This window comes from Microcebus murinus, chromosome 22 (assembly GCF_040939455.1).
Source record: "Microcebus murinus isolate Inina chromosome 22, M.murinus_Inina_mat1.0, whole genome shotgun sequence".
NCBI classification, from domain to species: domain Eukaryota; kingdom Metazoa; phylum Chordata; class Mammalia; order Primates; family Cheirogaleidae; genus Microcebus; species Microcebus murinus.
The window spans coordinates 25,671,876-25,687,194 of record NC_134125.1 but is presented as its reverse complement, the minus strand read 5'-3'; the positions used below and the strand labels follow the sequence as shown (position 1 = coordinate 25,687,194).

At 51.4% G+C, this 15,319-nt stretch overlaps 2 protein-coding genes across 2 annotated transcripts; both read left to right on the top strand.

The window, feature by feature from the left end:
• The first annotated feature begins 2,806 nt into the window (after window positions 1–2,806).
• LOC105877774 (tubulin alpha-3 chain) lies at window positions 2,807–11,363 on the top strand. Its single transcript, XM_012776674.3, has 5 exons — window positions 2,807–2,919; window positions 6,833–7,055; window positions 7,949–8,097; window positions 8,747–9,427; window positions 10,971–11,363. Exons 1-5 carry the CDS (start codon window positions 2,917–2,919, stop codon window positions 11,265–11,267), a joined length of 1,353 nt encoding a protein of 450 aa, XP_012632128.1. The 5' UTR covers window positions 2,807–2,916; the 3' UTR covers window positions 11,268–11,363.
• An 818-nt stretch (window positions 11,364–12,181) lies between these two features.
• THAP7 (THAP domain containing 7) lies at window positions 12,182–14,626 on the top strand. The gene is made up of 5 exons (XM_012776675.3): window positions 12,182–12,258; window positions 12,431–12,510; window positions 12,918–13,073; window positions 13,613–13,753; window positions 13,953–14,626. Exons 2-5 carry the CDS (start codon window positions 12,431–12,433, stop codon window positions 14,503–14,505), a joined length of 930 nt encoding a protein of 309 aa, XP_012632129.2. The 5' UTR covers window positions 12,182–12,258; the 3' UTR covers window positions 14,506–14,626.
• The last annotated feature ends 693 nt before the right edge of the window (window positions 14,627–15,319 follow it).

Below are 15,319 nucleotides of genomic sequence, written 5' to 3'. Positions count from 1 at the left end.
TACTGGGAATATGTCACTTTTATGATATAATCAGAAAAATAAATATTACAGTCATATACCGTATAATGATGTTTTGGTCAATCATGGACTGAATAGCCAATAGTGGTCCCATAAAATTACAATAGCATATTTGTACTGTATCTTTCTATGTTTAGATACACAAACACAATTGTGCTACAGTTTCCTACAGTATTAAGTACAGTAACATGCTGTACAGGTCTGTAGCCTAGGAGAGACTGGCTAAGCCATACGGCGTAGGTGTGTGGCAGGCTGTGCCATCTAGGTTTGTGCAGATACACTGTGCGGTGTTCGTATGATGAGATCTGCTAATGACACATTTCTCAGAACATATTCCAGTTGCTAAGCAGATACACAACTGTATTTAAACCATGATGCGACACAGGCTACAGTTCAGTTATGTGCATGATGTGGTTGGAGCCCTGAGGAAGGAGGTGCTATGGGCTGAATTGTGTCCCCCATCCCCAAAATTACATGTTGATGCTCTAACTCCCAATGTGACTGTATTTGAGGATAGGGCCTATAGAATATAATTAAGGTTAAACGAGGTCACAAGGATAAGGCCCTGATCCAATAGGATTAGTGTCCTTATAAGAGAGCAGAGAGCTTGTGTGTGAGCACATGGTGAGAGGCGGCTGTGTGCCAGCCAGAAACAGAGTCCTCAGGGACTTTTAACCTCCAGAACTGTGAGAAAATAAGTTTCTGTTGTTTACCACCCTGTCTGTGGTATTTTGTTATGGCAGCCCCTGGAGCTGACTAATACAGGATTCACTTTCTTGGCAAGAAGAGTCAGGGAGGGCAGTGGCCTCCTCCTGGTTTCCCTGGCTTTCCGAAGATCTCCCTGCCTGGCCCTCCTCCTTGTGCCAAAGCCTTCCTTCTTAGGGCACACCTGACAGCACTGTTCAGAGCCCTCCCATCCCTAAGCCGACAGAAAAATCCTAGATCTGGTGCATTGTCCCATCACACTGGGTGAGCTCCCTCTCTCTTCTTTACTCTCTAAGGAGGGAAAGTTAAAGAGTCTTCTCCATCACTCTCTAGGACAGGTGTCTTCAAACTACGGCCCATGGGTCACATGCGGCCTGCTGAGGACATTTATCTGGCCCGCCGGGCTGCCACTGCCTGTCCTGCTTAGCAGCCAACTCATGTTGGGCCCACAATGCGCATGTGTGGAATGTGAGCCGCACTCTCCAATGGCCCTCCAATGGTCTGAGGGACAATGAACTGGCCCCCTGTTTAAAAAGTTTGAGGACCCCTGGTCTAGGAAGACACCAGAATGGGGTGCTGTGTTCTGGCGATGAGCTGAGTGTATGCCTGGATTACTTTCCCAAGCTTATTCCAGATATGAATACACGCTGGATCCCAAGGAAAGTTAAGATTATGTTTAAGTATGGAGGAATCAGGTGATTGTTCCAAAGTCCTCCAAAATGGGCACTGGATCCCAACTCAGCTCTTCTGGGGAAAGGATGTGTCCTCCTCCTCCCTGGTGGCAGGAAACCCACTCCTTCTCACTAAAGAGAGAAAAGAAAAATAGCTCACAGCAGGCTGAGAGAGCTATATGAGGTATGCAAAATGTATCAGGCCCAGAGAGACAAGAATATGGTACTAGGTCTCAAGCCCACTCCCAACCCATGCCCAAGAGCAATTGTTTAAAGGTATTTTGTTCCTGACTAGCCAATCCACTCATTATCTTCTTGTTTCTGAAATTTGGGATACAAAGAACAATGTATAGCCAATCAATAGCTTATGCTATTTTGGTGTAAATTCTTGGTAAACAATTTAGGAACTGCCTCTTCTTTTCCTTTAAAAACCTACTTGTTAGGTTTTTCCTTTTCCTTTAAAAACCCATCTCTACAAAATATAAGAAAATTAGCAGGGCACGCGCTGTAGTCCCAGCTACTTGGGAGGAGGCTGAGGCAGGAGGATTGCTTGAGCTCAGGAGTTTGAGGATACAGTGAGCTATGATGTGGAACTGCACTTTAGCCTGGGTGACAGAGCAAGACCTCGTCTCTAAAAAACATAATGATAATAAAATATTTTTTAAAACACACACAACCATACTTGTAGCCAGGCAGAGTGGCTGTTGCATGTAGTCCCAGCTACTCAGGAGGCTGAGGTGGAAGGACTCTAGAGGCCTGGGCGACAGAGCAAGACCCTGTCTCTAAAAAAAATAAAAACAAAAATAAAAAATAAATGTACTTGTAACTGCTGCTAATCCATGTGTATATTCAGGGCAACTTTACGCTCCTCGGTGCAGTCCTCAAACTTGGCCCAAATAAACTCTCTAGTTGTATTAATTTTGCCTCAGCTTCTTCCTTTTATGTTGGCAGAAGTGATCAAATCCTGCCCTCTTCCCGGGTACTGGGTGGGAATGGCTTTTCTGCACCAGGAAAGGAGCAGACGATTGAGGGGATGCCGTGACTTTGCACGGATGGCGGGAAGGCCTCTTGTTTGCAAAACCTGACAAAGCAGCGCAGAGGCGAGCAGGCCTGGGGCTTCCAGGAAAGGGGCTGTGGCATAACGCCGTCGTCAAGCACGCCAGGGGCTTCCGTGCACCATAACTTCCTGCATCCCACCAAGGCCCTGTCGCAGCTGCTCCGACCTCACGGTGCGAGGTCGCCACGGACACGCCCCAGCGCCAAAGCCCCCAATCAGCGACCCTGCTGCCTTCCCGCCAAATCTGCATCCAATCCGAAAGCGTCACCATTCTCTTTTGAGCAGCGACCAATCAGAAGTGGGGTCCTGAGCCCCGGCCCGCCCCCAGGAGCTCTGGGCCAACGGCCGCGCGGGTATCTGCAGGCCCTTCCGTAGCGTGCGCGCGCAGGGAGGCGGCAGTTGAGCGCGGGCGGCGGCGGCGGTTGAGGTCTGGTGGTGGCCTAGGGCGGCAGCGGCGAGCTCACCATGGTAAGGCCTGAGGGCTGGGCCGGGGCGCTGCGCACTCCGCACGCGTAGGCCGGGCTCCGGGCACCGCCGCCCCGCAGGCGCCAGGGCGGGAGGGCGGAGGAAGCCGGCCACGTGAGGCGGCGGAAGGAGGGACCCTGGTGCGGGCCTCGACGTAGAGAGGCGGCGGCACAGGGACACGGGAGGCCCGGGGCGCGACACGGAGAGACTGGCCTGGCTGCCAGGTGTGCGGCGGGCCGAGGCCGTGGTGATCCGGACAGACGGGGAGTGTCCAGGGTGACGCGTGCAGCAGGTGCTGGCGGCTCCACGGAGATCGGGCGGGAAAGAGCCAGGTGGCAGCCGGTTTGTGTAGGGAGGGCTTCTGCTTTAGACGGCGCTGCTGGCCTTGACCCCGTGGAAAGGGAACAGTTGGCGGCCTCTGAGAACAAGTAGCGTTCGGTTCCTGACGGCTGGAGGCCTCCTCAAGCTTTCTGGTCTCAGGACCTCTCTACGCTATTAAACGGGATTGAGGAGCCCAAAGAGCCTTTAAGTGCGGTATAGCAATCAATATTTGCCATATTAAAAAGTAAAACTGAGCTTTAAAAATATTTATTCATCCACTTGAAAGCAACACATGTTAACATAAATAACAGTGCTCGCTTCGGCAGCACATATACTAAAATTGGAACATAAATAACAGATATCCAAGTCAAGTCTGAGTACCCAGTTTGTCAGTTATTCTTTCAAGTAAAGATGATGTTCCATGAAAAAAGTGGCTACTTTAGCTTGCAACTTAAACAGATGCACAAGTGCTTTTTCTCAAGGCAGCTATAGATTAGTATGTGAGCAGTGCTTTATGTGTACTTCCCATTTTGAGGGCAGAGATTTAATACAATTAGTATTTTTATCAATTCATGCAAAGACATTCTTTTTTTTTTTTTTGAGACAGAGTTTCGCTTTGTTGCCCAGGCTGGAGTGAGTGCCGTGGCATCAGCCTAGCTCACAGCAACCTCAAACTCCTGGACCCAAGCAATCCTGCTGCCTCAGCCTCCTGAGTAGCTGGGACTACAGGCATGCGCCACCATGCCCAGCTAATTTTTTATATATATATTAGTTGGCCAATTAATTTCTTTCTATTTGTAGTAGAGACGGGGTCTCGCTCTTGCTCACGCTGATTTCGAACTCCTGACCTCAAGCAATCTGCCCGCCTTGGCCTCCCAGAGTGCTAGGATTACAGGCCTGAGCCACCATGCCCAGCCCAAAGACATTCTTAAACTGACTTTTTTACCTTGATCCGTGCTAAGGTGCCAGCAATTTTACCCACTTTTGCTTATGCATCATCGGTACAAATGTCAACACAGTGAAAAGGATTGGTAATGTTGTCCTATCATGAAATTGGTTTTATCCTCATGGACCCTGAAAAGGTCTATGGACCCCTAGGAGCCTGGGAACTCCACTGAAGACGGTTGCTGGGTAGGAGATCATTAGAAACAATGGATCATTGACTGGAGAAGACACAGCTTTATTGTAAAGCAAAAGAAGGAGGAGAGCAGGAAGGGCTACAGTAGTCTCCCCTTATCTATATCTACAGTTTTGCTTTCTGTGGGTTCAGTAACCTGGAGTACAGAACAGTAAGATACTTTGAGATAAAGACCACATTCATATAATAACTTTAATATATTGTTATAATTCTATTATTAGTTATCATTGTTAATCTCTTACTGTGACTAATTTATAAGTTAAGCTTTATCAGAGGTATGTATGTATAGGGAAAAACAGTATATATAGGGTTTGGTAGAATGTGATTTCAGGCATCTACTGAAGGTCTTGGAATGTATCACTGGATAAGGGTATTTGCAGATTTGGTGGCAGGAAGTGATGCTTCTGGGGAAGTAGAGAACAAGGTCATCTGCCAAGAGGAGTTTGGTCTGAAGTTTGAAAAGAGTAGAGGAAGTTTCAAATAATGTTTTCAGAAAGCTCTCTAAGGAAATCTAAAACTTGATGATCCAGGTGAAGTTGGCAATGATGAGTTTATCTGTTGAAAGAATGCTTTTTTTTTTTTTTTTCTGAGACAGTCTTGCTCTGTCGTCCCAGGTAGAGCACAGTGGTGTCATCATACCTCACTGCAACTTCAGACTCCTGGGCTCAAGCGATCCACCTGCCTCAGCCTCCCCAGTAGCTAGGACTACAGGTGCAGGCCACCACACCCAGCTGATTTTTTCTATTTTTTTTGTAGAGATGAGGGTCTCACTCTTGCTCAGGCTGATATCGAACTCCTGACCTCAAGCCATCCTTCTACCTCGGCCTCCCAGAGTGCTAGGATTACAGGTGTGAGCCACCATGCCTGGCCTAAAGTGAGGAATGATTTTCCTGACTGCTTGAATTAGTTTTATTGTTTGGATAATCAGATGCAAATGGCTTTGCAGACCACTCAGCATCCCAATCCCATTTTGTAAATGAAGCAATTTATAAAATGTGTAATGGTGTAAGGCCACAAAGCTTTACTCTGATCTTACTGGGGCAGGTGAGTAAAATGCCAAATGAGGCATCCTATGAAATACAGGGTGTCTGGAGTGAAGTAAGGCAAAACATGACATAGAATGGTGGTTTTGGGATGATTCCAAAGGCCTTTCCCAGAGTGTTGATGAATTCCTCCTTTGGGGGAGTCAGTTCCTAGGCACTGGAGTTCTTTCTGTAACTGAATGCTTCCTTCTGGGATGATGTGAGGGGACTGTTGCATTATGTTGATCTTTTATGCCCCTGCAGACTCTGAGACTTGGTATTATATAATAAAAAACAGGACTTCAGGTTCTTGGGATATTAGGTTAGAATTTAGAATGGGTGGGATACCTCAAATTTTATTTGCTTTCCTCCTGAATATATGTGAGGATTACTTGTCCAAAATTGAACAAGTGTAGCTTTGTGCAGTCGCACTATCACAGCCAATGAGGTTTATCCAAGGTGCCATTATTACTAATGAAATTGAACAAGTGGCTGGTGTGTGTACAGTTATGCTTCTGGCAGGAAAGAGATGGTACATTCAAAATAGATACTTTGAGGAGAATCTAAAAAGGTACTGTTTATAAAGGTTTGAGCAGGGTTTAAAGAAATCACCAAATGACAGTGCAGTGTCCCAGCACTTGTGATGCCGAGGAGCCATTACATTTCTAAGCTTGAAGGGGTGAGGGGAGGGAGTGGTTACTAGAAGTTGAGAAGGTAGCTTTATGAAGAGGGCCAACTGCTGAAAGTTGTGGCTTTGATAAAGGGACTCAGGTAACCCATGGCAGTCTGACAGGGAGGGAGATGAGGATTCAGTACCCTGGCCATACCGTTCTCTAACCTCCCAGTCTCTTACTGCTTCCTGCCATTGACCAAACCAAACAGAAGCTATAGCACAAGGAAGCCTTCTGATGCTGTCCACATGAGTGCGCCTCCTAGAGCACAGAGTGTGGTAGAGATGATAGAGGGTAGATCTGGAGGGGCAGATGGAAGACACATAGTGACCACCTGGGTTTGGGTCATGGTGACCTACGACTTACTCCATTTTTCCTTCCCCAACTCTATTTTCCTTCCCCAACTTCTATCCTTTGGTCAGGACATAATTAAAAACTGCTGTATATTCCTAAGAATTACTGTGACTAACCATAATGCACAGCTGATTATTGATACTACATGTTTTAAATTAGTTTTAAATTAATTTTGTGTAATGGCAAACATTTAGGTTCTGGGGCTATCTCTGGCATTTAGTAGCTAGGGTGGTTTAGAGCAAATCAGTTTTCACAGGGATAATGGATCATCTAAGTCTCCTAGGAAATAAAGCTTGAGAAAGCCCTAGAAACTGAAGCACTGTACAAATGTTAAATTATGATTTTGCATTCCATATGGTTTCAAGTTGTCTCAAAGATGAATGGGTGCACATTTATGTTCTGGTTCCCAGCGCGAGTGTATCTCCATCCACGTGGGGCAAGCGGGGGTCCAGATTGGCAATGCCTGCTGGGAACTGTACTGCCTTGAACATGGAATTCAGCCTGATGGTCAAATGCCAAGTGACAAAACCATCGGTGGCGGGGATGACTCCTTCAACACGTTCTTCAGCGAGACTGGGGCTGGCAAGCATGTGCCCAGAGCAGTGTTTGTGGACCTGGAGCCCACCGTGGTCGGTAGGTGCTCGGGCACTGGACGGCAGCTTTCCTGGGGCAGGGTAAAGTCCCACATGGGCTCCTTTGAGTCCCTCTGTGGCAAGGGCAGGATGGACAAGCATATGCCTGTGGTGGTGTTGGGAGAGAAACTGAAAGGCTCACGTGTCTGTGAGACCCAGGCTTCTAATTTAGGAAAACCTGACATGCAAAGAAAAGCTGCTTTGCCAGCGGTCCGGAAAGAGTCACTCTGGATGCCCCAGCCCTGGTCAGGTGGCTGCTGTGGACCCCATCTGCAGGGTGCATGGCCATTGGTTCCTTCCTTGATGCTGTGCACATTCTCATGCAAGTGCATGGGAGTCTTGACCTGCATCTCAGACATAAAAAGGCAACTACAGAACATTCATTTGGTTCCTCTAGATTAGAAGCCTGAGGCAGGCTGCAAGAAGAGACCACCTTTCAGTGGCCCCCCAGGAGATGACAGAATGCCACCTGAAAGCCTGTGAGACCCAAGCCACATAAGGGTGCCCTGATAGGACTATCCTGCAGAAGTCACGCTGACCTGGTGACTGCCTAGTTTGTGAGAGATTTTTAAATTATACTCTTTGATGTAGCTATGGGTAGGAAAGAAATGTGTACCCGTAGAATTACCTGCATGGGGGTGTGAGAGCTTATTGCCCTTCTCTGGGAACTGGTCCTGCTGGCATTTGTACCACAAGCTAAGTTTACCTTCCTAGAGCCATAATTTTTTTTTTTATGGTTTGTGTACCCTACGGAGACATTTCCTACAAGACACTCCCACAGTTGACCTCCAAGGAGCAGCATGTTCTCTGTAGAGGTGCACAGTCCCCGAACGTGTCCATCTTGGTGAGTACCCTAGACCTTAAAGACTCAGAGCACACTCGGTCTGTTTGTAGATGAAGTGCGCACAGGGACCTACAGGCAGCTCTTCCACCCGGAGCAGTTGATCACCGGGAAGGAAGATGCAGCCAATAATTATGCCAGAGGCCATTACACCATCGGCAAGGAGATCGTCGACCTGGTCCTGGACCGGATCCGCAAACTGGTAAGAGGCGCCTGCAAGGCTTAGTGCATTATAGATGTTGTCCTAGATGGGAGGGTAGGCCTTGGATTGTGAAGGGGAGGTTGTTTTGGCAAATCTTAGACCAGCTGTGAAGCATGTGTTGCGACGCATCCATAGATCTTTTTTTTTGTTTGTTTTGAGACAGAGTCTCGCTTTGTTGCCCAGACCAGAGTGAGTGCTGTGGCATCAGCCTAGCTCACAGCAACCTCAAACTCCTGGGCTCAAGCAATCCTCCTGCCTCAGCCTCCCGAGTAGCTGGGACTACAGGCATGTGCCACCATGCCCGGCTAATTTTTTTTTCTATATATATTAGTTGTCCAATTAAATTCTTTCTATTTATAGTAGAGACGGGGTCTCGCTCTTGCTCAGGCTAGTTTCGAACTCCTGACCTCGAGCAATCCACCTGCCTTGGCCTCCCAGACTGCTAGGATTACAGGCAAGAGCCACCGCGCCCGGCCAACGTCCATAGATCTTTATCGTCTGCCTTTTTGACTTCCAAGTGTAATGTGTGTTGATCATGGACGACTTGAATCCATATCCACTTGCAGAGGCAGAGAGGTGACTCTGGCTTGTTGGGGGTTGGTGGCGTGGCTGCCACAGGCATTGGCTGACGTTGTCTGGTTTCTCTCAGGCGGATCTGTGCACGGGACTGCAGGGCTTCCTCATCTTCCACAGCTTTGGGGGCGGCACCGGCTCTGGGTTCGCATCTCTGCTCATGGAGCGGCTGTCGGTGGACTATGGCAAGAAGTCCAAGCTGGAATTTGCCATCTACCCAGCCCCCCAGGTTTCCACGGCTGTGGTGGAGCCCTACAACTCCATCCTGACCACCCACACGACCCTGGAACATTCTGACTGTGCTTTCATGGTGGACAACGAAGCGATCTATGACATATGTCGGCGCAACCTGGATATCGAGCGTCCCACGTACACCAACCTCAATCGTCTGATCGGGCAGATCGTGTCCTCCATCACTGCCTCCCTGCGATTCGACGGGGCCCTGAACGTGGACTTGACAGAATTCCAGACCAACCTGGTGCCGTACCCCCGCATCCACTTCCCCCTGGCCACCTACGCCCCTGTCATCTCAGCCGAGAAGGCCTACCACGAGCAGCTGTCCGTGGCCGAGATCACCAATGCCTGCTTCGAGCCGGCGAATCAGATGGTCAAGTGTGACCCTCGCCATGGCAAGTACATGGCCTGCTGCATGTTGTACAGGGGGGACGTGGTCCCAAAAGACGTCAATGCGGCCATTGCCACCATCAAGACCAAGCGCACCATCCAGTTTGTGGACTGGTGTCCGACTGGATTTAAGGTAGGAGTGGGTGATGTCGACTCTTTGTACCTGTCAGCCAGCAGCAGACCAGGGCTGTCCATCTGTTAACTGCCTTATACTTTACCAAATACCTTATGTACCCTTATTTCTTACCACCACCCCTTTCAAGTTCATTGAGTAGTATTATCAGTCTCTTATACTTTCGAAGACTAAGGGTGAGACAGCTTTAAGTGTCTATCTTTTTTTTCTTTTTTTTGAGACAGAGTCTCACTCTGTTGCCTGGGCTAGAGTGCCGGGGTGTCAGCCTAGCTCACAGCAACCTCAAACTCTTGGGCTCAAGCAATCCTTCTGCCTCAGCCCAGATGCTCTGAGTTCCTTTTTTTTTTTAGGAGACAGGGTCTCACTCTATGGACTAGGCTGGAGTACAGTGATATGATCATAGGTCAATGCAGCTGCATACTCCTGGGCTCATAGGATTCGCCTACCTCAGCCTCCTGAGTGGCTGGGATTATGGGGATATACCACCACAGCCAGCTAATTTTTTTTTTTTTTTTTAAGACATGGGAGCTTGGTGTGTTACCCAGGCTGATTTCAAATTTCTGGCCTCATGCAATCCCCTTGCCTTGGCCTCCCAAGGTGCTGGGATTTTAGGTGTGAGCCACCTCTAAGTTCCTTTTTGTAGGTCTGTGATCTGCTTTTTATGAGACAGTCTTGTTCTGTTGCCCCAGCTAGACTGCAATGGCATCAAGTTATCCTCCCACCTTGGCCTCTCAGACTGCTAGGATTACAGGCATGAACCACCATGCCTGGCCAATTTACCATATATTGTTTAATAACCATTTGCTTACGTATACAGTATCTTTAAGGAATCTTTTTCATGTTGAAAAACATTGGAGTTTTTTCTTATAAAAATACTTGTATGTGGCAAAATATTAAAACAATTCATAAGGGTAAAAAGCTGAAGTCCTCTTCCCTTCGCCCGAGCTGTTTTTGTCCTTTGAGAGATGTTCTGTACATATTCAAGGTATGCTGGCCTCTTATTATACAGGTGATGTGGGTTGACAGAGGCCAGTAGACATGGACAAAGGATCACTGCACACAGGTGGCCACAGAGAACAGGAAGCTGGCAATAGTCCCACTTGGCCTGGTGTTAAGAGTTGTGGGAGGCTAGTCCTTGATCAGGGTGTGAACTCCCCTGTACCTTTCTCCCTGCCGCTTCCACCCCCCTGGACCCTCAGTGTGTGTCTAGGTGCTGCCAACTGCTATCTGTTCACAAGGACAGGGAAGGGTCACCACCTCAGCACATTCCCAGGTGATTTAATTGGTTCCCTGTGATAGACAGTTGTTTCAAACTAAATACATAAAAATCTTTATAAATATAGATTTGTGCTCTTGGACAGATAAATCTTTAAAAAGTGAAATTACAGGGTCATAGTATATTAAATGATCATAGGTAATGCCAAGAAAATATAGTACCAGTTTTTACAGGGCATTGTTGGAACTGGGCCCACAGCTCCAATTTTTAATGAGCTACCATTTCTGAGGCTAATATAAACTTAACTTTATGTTCTGTTTTTGGCAGGTGGGCATTAACTACCAGCCCCCTACTGTGGTCCCCGGGGGAGACCTGGCCAAGGTGCAGCGGGCGGTGTGCATGCTGAGCAACACCACCGCCATCGCCGAGGCCTGGGCCCGCCTGGACCACAAGTTCGATCTCATGTATGCCAAGCGGGCCTTTGTGCACTGGTACGTGGGAGAAGGCATGGAGGAGGGGGAGTTCTCGGAGGCCCGAGAGGACCTGGCCGCTCTGGAGAAGGATTATGAAGAGGTGGGCGTGGATTCCGTGGAAGCCGAGGCTGAGGAAGGGGAAGAATACTGAGGGGAGGAAGCGCAGGCCACCATCCCTTTGTATTCCTCCCCTACCATAACGTTACAAGATATATTTACCTATTAAAATTTCTGTATTGAGACATCATCTGTCCCCTGTGCTGTATTTTGACAGAATTCCTCCTCCAGATAACCTGTCTTTTCCATGTGGATTTTTAGGGAAGAAAACATCCAGTCATTTCCTGTCCTAAGCATGTCAGTATGTTTTAGTTACTGCATACCTCCCAGAGGAAGGGTTCAAAACGCCCGGCTGAGGGAATCAGGAAAAAAAGGCTCTGATTATTTTAAGTTCTCTCCTCCTTAAGCAGAGCGGCTGTTTTCATCCTCAGCCCTGTAAGAAGTGGATAGGTCTGGAACGCAGCCGTCCCAGGTATGTGTCTGTCCTAGGGCTGCACGAACCCAGTTCCCGACACTCCGTTTCCTTGGTTTTCTTTAGTTTTCCCCCAGGTGTCACGTTCCTGTCGCATGTGGCTTCAATGGAACCAGCCCATCGCATGTTCCCCAAGTGTAAACGGGCCACCACTAGGCCGCCCTCAAGTCCTCGTCCCTGGTACCCGGGGTTTTGTCGGTTCTTCAGTGCGAGCGTCCCGGCCCCCATGTTCTTGGTGCGGTCTCTTCTGTAAGAGCCTTCCTGGGCGGGCTGTCGCCCCCGCGGCTGGCGAGGCTCCCGGGGCACTGCCGGTTCCCGCCGCCGATCCGCTCGCTGGGGCCGCCCTATCTGCGACGGGGCGGTTAGGCAAGAGTGAGCTTCGAATGGACCGCGGGAAACCCACGCGGCGACAGCGCTGGCAGTCCGGGAAGCTTGACAGATGTGGGCGCAGGGACGGCGCCCGCGCTCCCGCCGCTTCCGGAGCCCGCCTGCCGGGGCCGTTTCCTGCCCCGCCCCTCGGCCCGAGCACCGCCCGAGCCAGAGTCTCTATGGTACCAACTTCCGCCGCCCGCCACACCTCGCGAGATTTTGGCGGCGCAGCAATGGCGAGACCGTGAGTGCCGCTGACGGGAGTCAAGAGAACCGGCGGGGACAGGGTTGGGGCGAGATCGGGCCCTGGGGGACCCGACGGGTCAGGGCCCCCTAGGGCAGAGCGGCGGCTGGAGGCGCGAGGCTCCTCCAGGCCCGGATAGCCGCCGTCGACTTAGCTCCCGCCTCTTCCCCAGATGCCGCGTCACTGCTCCGCCGCCGGCTGCTGCACACGGGACACGCGCGAGACGCGCAACCGCGGCATCTCCTTCCACAGGTCGGCGCGCCTGCGTGCTGGTACAGGGGTTGGGGGTGCGCATGCGCTTGCGTTGCCCACTGCGCGGTGCCGCGGCTGCGCATGCGCTCTGGGCAGTGCTCTAGTCCAGGCGAGCCTTGACGTTTAGGGTGGGAAAGGGTGAAGGAGGCGGTCCCCGAGGGAAAGGGAGGACGGGCTTGGACCCGCTACTCTGACTCTTACCTACTAGATGACGCTGAACGCGTTGCTTTTCTTCTTGAGTCCTCAGTTTCCTTGTGTGTGCCCGGGCGTGTTGTGCTTACTAGGCGGGGTCACCGTGGGGTCTCGCGGCCTCTTGTGCTGGGTCTGCTGGTCCTGTCTGGGGAGCTTGGGCAGCATGAGCCCAGGGCTGCGGACAGCCTGCTGCTCACGGGTTTGTGGTCCTGCAGACTTCCCAAGAAGGACAACCCGAGACGGGGCTTGTGGCTGGCCAACTGCCGGCGGCTGGACCCCAGCGGCCAGGGCCTATGGGACCCGGCGTCGGAGTACATCTACTTCTGCTCTAAACACTTCGAGGAGAACTGCTTTGAGCTGGTGGGAATCAGGTGGGCCTCCGTGCCAGCCATCACTGGGGCAGGGTGTGGGGCTTAGGGCAGATGGGGGCAGCTATCGGTCCTGATCCGGAAGTCCCTTTAGCAGGTGGCACAAGGACAGCCTGCCAGGCAGGCAGATCTGGTGCCAGGGGTTTCCTCTTCCCTTCTCTAGCCAGTAAGACCCACTCCCGACATCACTGCCAGTGACAAAAGCAAAACATGAGCCTTTCCGGATGGTGTTCTTCAGAACCCCAGTCCTCCTAGCAAGTCCAGAAATAAAATAATTCTTTTTGGCCAGTCAACCCAGCTCTGTTTGTGGAAGCTTTCCACGCACCTCAACTTTGAGGAGTCCTGCAGGGAGTAGGTTGCTGTGACTGCCTAATTTGCCATTCCCCAAACATAATTGTTTGCACATTGCCTTCAAGCCTGCGACAGGCTAGTCCTGGGGAAGCACTCTGGGATACTGGAGAACATGCTGGCTCCAGCTGGGGTAGGTCGGCCTGGGGAGGCAGCACTGGTTCTCCAGCTCATTTGGGCTGCATTTCCCACAGTGGCTATCACAGGCTGAAGGAAGGGGCAGTCCCCACCATATTCGAGTCTTTTTCCAAGTTGCGCCGGACAAGCAAGACCAAGGGGCACAGTTACCCACCTGGCCGCCCTGATGTCAGCCGGCTGCGGCAATGCAGGAAGCGGTATGTGCTGCAGCGGGGGGATGCCCACTCCCACCCCACCCCACGGCTAAGGGACTGGGATTTAAGGTGTCTGCCAACAGTCTGCACAGAACCTGTGGAATAGGTTCAGGTGTTGGGGGGGTCTGGCGCGCTGGCAGAGTGGGGTCCGGCAAGCCCTTAGCCTAGCCTGTCAGTCTCTCTCTCTCTCTCCCCACTGCAGCTGCTCTGAAGGCCGAGGGCCCACAACTCCATTTTCTCCACCCCCACCTGCTGATGTCACCTGCTTTCCAGTGGAAGAGGCCTCAGCACCTGCCACTTTGCCTGCCTCCCCAGCTGGGAGGCTGGAGCCTGGTCTTAGCAGCCCCTTTTCAGACCTCCTGGGCTCCCTGGGTGCCCAAGCAGATGAAGCGGGCTGTAGTGCCCAACCCTCACCAGAGCAGCAGCCCTCCCCTCTAGAGCCACGGCCCGTGTCCCCCTCAGCCTACATGCTGCGCCTGCCACCACCCGCCGGAGCCTACATCCAGAATGAGCACAGCTACCAGGTGGGCAGTGCCCTGCTCTGGAAGCGGCGGGCTGAGGCAGCCCTTGACGCCCTGGACAAGGCCCAGCGCCAGCTGCAGGCCTGCAAGCGGCGGGAACAGAGGCTACGGCTGCGGCTGACCAAGCTGCAGCAGGAGCGGGCACGGGAAAAGCGAGCACAGGCGGACGCCCGCCAGACTCTGAAGGAGCATGTGCAAGACTTCGCCATGCAGCTGAGCAGCAGCATGGCCTGAGTGAGGGGCTGCCCAGCTAGGCTGTGGCCTCCTCCCTCAGAATCTGCCTGGAGAGGGACCTCAATTGAACTATATCCACCAGACCTGCCAGATTCCATAATAAAGTGGATTCTAGAAGGAGGCCCTGCTGTCTGGCTCAGCTAGGGATAGAAGCCTCTCTGGGTACTAGGCTTGTTCCCCCTAGTGGCTGCAGCCCCGAGAGGGCCCAGACTCTGGGGTCCAGCCACCCCTGCCTGTGCAGCTCCTTGCCACACAGGTTCTCTGAAGGCAGGATGGTGTAAGTAGGGGCCGATGCCAGGAACTCTTTCCTTGGGACCTGAAACAGTCTTGGATTTAAGCCAGCTAGTCTGGACTCGGTTCTTAGGCAGGGGCACAGCAGGCTTCTGCTCACAGGTCCCCACCCCACTAGGCCCGTCTCCATCTGAAAAATGGGGGCAATGGTGACAGTCATTGACCTGGGGTGGCTATGCATAGCAGAGGTAGAGAGGCCCTAAGAGGCAACCATTCTATAATCGACCCTGCAAGTCCGGGAAGAGGTGGGTAGATCATGGCAGGCATGTGGGTCCTGGCCTCAGTGCCCTTATTTTCCTTCCACTCAGGAACCTAGAAGGCCTCACTGCCGCTGTGACTGGCAGGCAGCTCGGAGTGTGGGGCGACTGTGACTGCAGGCATGACCTCCCTGCTGTGCCCAGGGAGCATGGCAGAATTGCTTTTAGCCCCAGTGACTGCCACACAACGTTCTAAAGTTTGGTTTTTAGGGCCTTTGGCGTGTAACTTTATCGTGTCTGAGAGACAGTTGGGGACCAGTTACAAG

Excerpts from the sequence above, each read along its gene's own strand:
- LOC105877774 (XM_012776674.3), top strand. Across the intron at positions 7,056-7,948 it reads CCTGGAGCCCACCGTGGTCG|ATGAAGTGCGCACAGGGACC; the intron begins GTAGGTGCTCGG and ends GTCTGTTTGTAG. Across the intron at positions 8,098-8,746 it reads TGGACCGGATCCGCAAACTG|GCGGATCTGTGCACGGGACT; the intron begins GTAAGAGGCGCC and ends GGTTTCTCTCAG.
- THAP7 (XM_012776675.3), top strand. The coding sequence starts at position 12,431 with ATGCCGCGTCACTGCTCCGCCGCCGGCTGCTGCACACGGGACACGCGC. Across the intron at positions 13,074-13,612 it reads TTTGAGCTGGTGGGAATCAG|TGGCTATCACAGGCTGAAGG; the intron begins GTGGGCCTCCGT and ends CATTTCCCACAG. Across the intron at positions 13,754-13,952 it reads CTGCGGCAATGCAGGAAGCG|CTGCTCTGAAGGCCGAGGGC; the intron begins GTATGTGCTGCA and ends TCCCCACTGCAG.